The following is a 6,000-nucleotide window of genomic DNA, read 5'->3' on the forward strand; positions in this document are numbered from 1 at the left end:
TGAGACTATTTACTCTTAAAACCAATTGTGAAAAGAGCAATCCATATAAGCACATCAAATAGCTCTATGAGAGCACTTAATAAATAATAATTAATAGAGATGAAAATATCTTTAACGGATCCACAAAATGCATTTCAAATATGTATAATGCTATAAGTACAAAATTAGAGATTATTAACAGTCATATACCTGGATTCCCTACCTATATATAACATAAAATAGAATGTAAAAGTAATAGTTAATTCTCAATTATGTGTATGAAAAAAATCAATAATACCTGTGTATATCATATATACATATAAAGATATAACATTCTTCTCTTTGTACCTATGTATATATGCATGTAAATAGATTAGCAATAATGTTATATTGAACATGTTTACCTAGTTTCAAATGTATGTATTTTTCAATGATGGAATTTCTGCTGTCTCAATATTTACTACCCTTCAAATAAAATGATAAGACTAGGCATTTTAGACTTCCCCAGGTACCACTAAACTCCAAGATGTCTGAAAGATAATCTAGCCTTGTCTCAGCACTAAAAATGAGATTAACGAAATAGGCAGAATTAGACTCTGTCTGAAAACCTTCTGTTTCACACTAACCCTAGGGCAAAACAAACATCATTTTTGTTTAACCCTGTATGGCCTCAATTTGTGGGTAGTCTTTCTCTGTTTCAGTAGCTTCACTGACACACTAATTCAAACAAATGTGCCAGAGCTCATGCCATCTGAAGCACAGAGAGGAACTAAAATGATAGGGAATCATGTTGCCATCAGACCAGAAGCCCTGGGGAGCTGCCATTAAGAGAGCTTAAAGGCCCCAAAAGGCCAAAAGGGCGAGGGTAGAGACAGGGATGGGGGATTAGGAAGGATATTGAGCTAAGATTCGAAACACCTGGATTCCTAGGCCTGGTCCACAATTACCAATCAGGTGCTTCATGCAGAATACATGATCCTCTTGAACTTTAATTGCCCATGAAAGGCATGAACCGGAAAGGAGCTAAAGTGTCTTTTTATTAATATGATCCTATAACCATTAGAATATTAAATAATTAATAGATTGAATATTTAAATTCTTAGTCTGTATTTTCAGAGCTTTACGAATAATAAAGCTCATTTTACACTATATGCTGGTTAAAGTTGGCATATATTCCTATTTTTATATTAAGTACTATTTTTGATATCCTTAAGAAGGCATTCTAATCGAAAATATTCTATTGAAAATTGTTTTCTTAAACATAATGGAGGACTTCACGTTGTTTTGTTTGTTCTGGCTATTGCTTTAAACAAACCCAAAATTTCATTCACCGACTGCACCAACTGTGTGACAGGCGACCCTTCACTGGGTGACTTCAGCACAGTGCTGACAGGCAGCCTGTGGAGCCAGGACCCCCACCCCTACCCCCCCCCACCCCCACCCCACCCCCCCCCCACCCCCGGGGAACAACACCAGCTCCTCCACTTGCTGGCTAACGTCTCTCCACCTCTGTTATCTCACTGCAGGCGGGGCTCATTACAGTACCTGTCTCATAGCAGGGTTGTGTGCTTACATCTGCAAAGCGTTCATAACAACCTTGTAGTGAGAGCTACATTAATAGTTTGTTTGGTTGTTGTTGCTATTATTGTTTACATAAAACATAGTTTAGGAGAACATTCTTTCCTTTTTTTCTTAGAACATTCTTGAATTTAGCATTTTTCCTGTTATTTGACCTGGTATGTTTACTGACAACTTTGGCAACATTCACATACCAGAAGATACTTCCATTGTATTTATGAACCATCATAGGTTTAAATACACACACACACACACACACACACATATACACACACACTCATTCATACACATATGCACCCTCAAAACTTCACAGTGACCCATAATTACAAGCCCCCCCCCCCATTACTCTTTGAACATCATCATCTTCCACATTCGGTCTTAAATCCCAAAGTCTTTGTTGTGAAAAATACTAATTATTTTCTTCTTTTAACGGATCCGTATGAACAGAACCATAATAAAGGAGAAAATGGAACAAGCGAAGCGTAGGAGACAAGCTCTTCCAACCTACTACATTTCCTGCCCCAATCCGCTTTCTGTTAGCACGCAGATTCCTTTCCCACTCTCCTCTCGGCAACAATCTTTCTCTTGGATCCGAAGCCACATCTCCCCAATCATGCCCACATGGGGGAAACGAGGGTGGCAGTGGGCAGCACACAGACTCCCACTCCAAGTTGAATTCTGGGCAAGTTCAAGTTTCAGTTCTGCTTCTGGTTTTGAACCTGCCTCTTAATCTCTCTAGGTTGGTTTATTTGTTTTCTGTTGTTGCTGTTGTCTTCGCTTTTGATTTTTAGAGTGCCAAATAAAGAGTTTGGACCAGATAATCCCCTGCTGCCTCTTAAGACTCCACAATGAGTCGATTTATTTTCCACCTCGCAGCTAAGGTACCACCCAGTCATAAATATTACTTTGAAGCAAGTCCCCTCCGCATAACCAATGAATAATTGCCGCTTCCCTCCCTGAGAAACAAGAGAGCCACAGATTAGTTCCATGTTTTATTAATGGAGATGCTGTGAGGATTCGCTGGAGGAGCCCATGTCTGGCTGCTGAAGGGCCCTCGCCGATGCTCGGAATCTTAATGAGCGCCGGCATCACAAAGCTGCACAGAGACAAGCGGGCAAGAGGATGCCCGGTGAAGCGGAGCCTGCCACACCATCGGACACATCCGCGATAGCCGGTTTAGAGCCTTCTCCGATGAGAGCATTTTGTTTATAGGGGTGTTTCAACCAGTGATGCCCCTCAGAGATCGAGGAGAAGGATTTAGGAAAGCTCGTGAGCCCTTTGGGGGCTGCCCATACTGCCTTTAAGGCTCTGGTACCTGGCCTGGTCTTACCTCTGATACCGCCAGCAGTCAGCTGTAACGTAGAGTGAGCCAGATGTAACTATTCTTTTCTCTCTCTCTCTTTTGCACTGCAGGACCTGGGTCGGTGAGAGGAATAAACGGATCCATCAGTCTGGCCGTACCACTGTGGCTGCTGGCAGCGTCTCTGCTCTGCCTTCTCAGCAAATGTTAATAGAATAAAAATTTTAAAATAATTTAAAAAAAAACACACAAAAATGCGTCACACAGGACACAGAGAGAGAGAGCGAGATGGGGGGAGACTGTTTATTTCACAACTTTGTGTGTTTATAAATAAAGGGGGAGTAAGAAAACGAAGAAGAAAATACATTTAAAACCATTTTAAATTCCATCGATAAACATTTGAACATAATTCAGGGTGGGAAAAGTTTTACCAGGATATGTGTATATCTAAGCAAATGTATGTGTATAAAGATCACATCGCGCTGAGGACATCCAGATGCTGTAAAAAATAAGTAAGGCAAGTGAAGAAGGACCAGATGGCTATTAACCCCTCCCGCACACACACTTTATCCTTCCTTCATCCTTTTTCATCTGTGAGGAAAGAAAAAAATAAGATCTTGCCTTTGGTGTTTGTATTTCCATCATCTTTTCATTCCGTGTTTCCTTTGAGCTGACTCGTAACCGTTTCTGACTATCAGTGGAATCCAGGCTGGAGTCCTGTGTTGAGCCTTTATCTGGCTTTCTTGCCTCCACTATCTCCCCACGCTCTTAAGACCATCTCCTGCCCCCGCCAGTGTTTTCTGTCTCCCCCATGCCCATCCCAGATATTCCCTTCTCACCCCCCCCCCACCCTCACCACTTCTCCCGCCACCCCCCTGAGCACCAGTCACGCCGCAAACGCTAGAAAGTGCCATTTTAATTTTCCCCACTGTGCGTGCGTGTCACGTCTCTCGCTCTCACGTGGATGTACATGTGCGTGAGCGTATGTGTCTCTCTCTAAAGCATGCCAAGGGAATGGTCCATGTGTACATAGACTCGTGCTGTAGATACTGTCCTGCATCGTAATTGTGAGACGCGGCTGTGACAAGTTGCTGGGGGAAGGAGGCAAGGAGCAGAGCCCCACCCCCACCCCGCCGCCCCCGCCATCCATGGTTGTAACATGACATCAGTGTGTATTCAAACCAAGCTGTGCCCCACTAAGCGCAAAACCTCATATTTCTCCTAGTCCAATCATCAGAACCCAGTCGAGAGTCACTCAGAATATCACTGTAAATGAAAGTGCCTACTATTGATGGAGTGAGCAGACAGTAGAAAGAATCAGTGACGTGGATGAGGTGACCTAGGAGAGAAGGTTTCTGATTTTACTCTTGTTCCAGGAGTCTGAGGGATTCAGAGATTCTCTGGCTTGTTGCAGGCTCGGTCCTGCTCTGGGGCAGGAGCGAGCCGCAAGTGTTGAGTAGATCCCCAGAAGCAGAAAGGTCTCCAGGTGTTGATACCAATAAAACGGATGAGGAGCCACATGGAGGTCCTAAGCAGCCCTATGTTGCCCCTCTCTAATCTTCAAATAACACTGCATTTGCCCCATGGATTCCCCTGAGCAGAGATTATTTCCTATTTTAGATAAAATACAGTGAGAATGAGCAAGACAGGAAAAGTGGACAGATGCCCAGGTCCCTACTCTTATAGCAGAGATCTTGTCAAGCTCTAATACAAAGCACTGACCATAACAAAAAGGAATCCCCTGCTGTGCTCCCTTGCAGATTTTTTGGCCCAGTGTCCTAGGCTAATACTTCATTTGGTTGCCCACATGATCGCTCTTCTGTTGCACCGATGGTGTTTGCATCACCATTGTTCGTAGTAATACATCGTTATCCTAGGCCACACAACTGGGAATGGCGTGGTATTCTATTTTCCTTGCTTGCTTTGGCTTCTAGGCTCCTGAAAAAGATATAGGGGGTGGGGAGGGGGCGGGATATGATGCTTAAGTCTACATCTTGCCATCAGCACTGAAATTCGATTTAATTTCTTAACCAAGAGAGTTAGGAAACTTGCAAGAATTTAGGTAGAAGTTTTGTGTGTACCACAAAGTTTGGCATCATCACAATGCCAGAAGGATTTTCTTAGGAAAGGCCTTGCAGAAAGAGCTGGCTCTTTGTGTATAGATATCTTTGTCAGAAAATCATTGCTCTCACTTAGAATATAAGAGGCATAGGAAATGGCTCAGTTTATGAAAAGACAGAGGATTATTATTGAGATCATATTTGAAAATATTTTAGTAGAGCCAAATATGGTACCTCACCAGGTTTTAGAACCTGAAAAATAGCTGTCGCATGACGTAAAACAGGAAACTTCGTAACTGCAAATCAAAAAAGGAAGAGAGGAAGCAAGGAAGAAAAAAAAGGAAGGGAGGGAGGAAGGAAGGGAAGGAGGCAGAAAGAAAGAGAAAATCTGCAATTTTTCTTGATAGAGTTTACTAATTGAAGGCTCTTTGCAATGAGTCTCATCTTTGAATGTAATCATCTCCTCGATGAGCAGCACTTTTAATCTGTTCTAGGGGTTTCTATTGTTTGTTTCAGAAGCTTATCACCAGCTTTTCATGATTTTGCAGTTTAGACATGAAACAGAAGAACAAATTGGGCTTGGGGATCGGTAAGAGTGTTTGTGGCAGATCCTAGCAAAGGACAAGTAGCTACTGAAATTTATGGAGGGTGAGCCATATTCCTACGCAGCATCAATTTATCGACAATCAGGGATTTCTCTCACAGTTTGGTCTTTGTAGTACAAGGATGATCATCCTTGGTGATAAATATTCCCCATATATTGAAGAACCAGACACATCCTTAAGTGGAAGCTTAATTTAAAGATATATCAGAAGATAAAAGTAACGGGAGTTAATTTACTTTAGTATCAGTTTCAGGAATAGATCCTGGTGGCATGTCACAGATTTTAATCATACATCTAGATTTCTTATTGTCTCCACCCTATCATAAGGACAAGGTCTTGGTTTTATGGAAGGAGATTCTCCATCAAAAGGAATGTCTTTGCCATACCAACACCATTTGTTCCCTGAGTCTTCATATAATGGGCCATATATTAAACATAATTAAACATATGTTGAATATTGTGGTGTTTGCATATATCTC

The 6,000-nt window shown here is 42.0% G+C and overlaps 1 protein-coding gene across 2 annotated transcripts in view; it reads left to right on the top strand.

Moving 5' to 3' along the window:
• LOC107506882 (limbic system associated membrane protein) overlaps window positions 1-3,956 on the top strand; it is a 562,505-nt gene extending 558,549 nt beyond the window's left edge. Inside the window, exon 9 of one of the 2 annotated variants that reach the window (XM_016137797.2) lies at window positions 2,971-3,956. In XM_016137797.2, coding sequence (XP_015993283.1) covers window positions 2,971-3,068 — 98 coding nt within the window. In that variant the 3' untranslated portion in view covers window positions 3,069-3,956. The remainder of the gene's footprint in view (window positions 1-2,970) is intronic. The other variant, XM_016137798.2, reaches the window with a different exon arrangement.
• The last annotated feature ends 2,044 nt before the right edge of the window (window positions 3,957-6,000 follow it).

Source organism: Rousettus aegyptiacus, unplaced genomic scaffold (assembly GCF_014176215.1).
Source record: "Rousettus aegyptiacus isolate mRouAeg1 unplaced genomic scaffold, mRouAeg1.p scaffold_m13_p_4, whole genome shotgun sequence".
Lineage (NCBI taxonomy): Eukaryota > Metazoa > Chordata > Mammalia > Chiroptera > Pteropodidae > Rousettus > Rousettus aegyptiacus.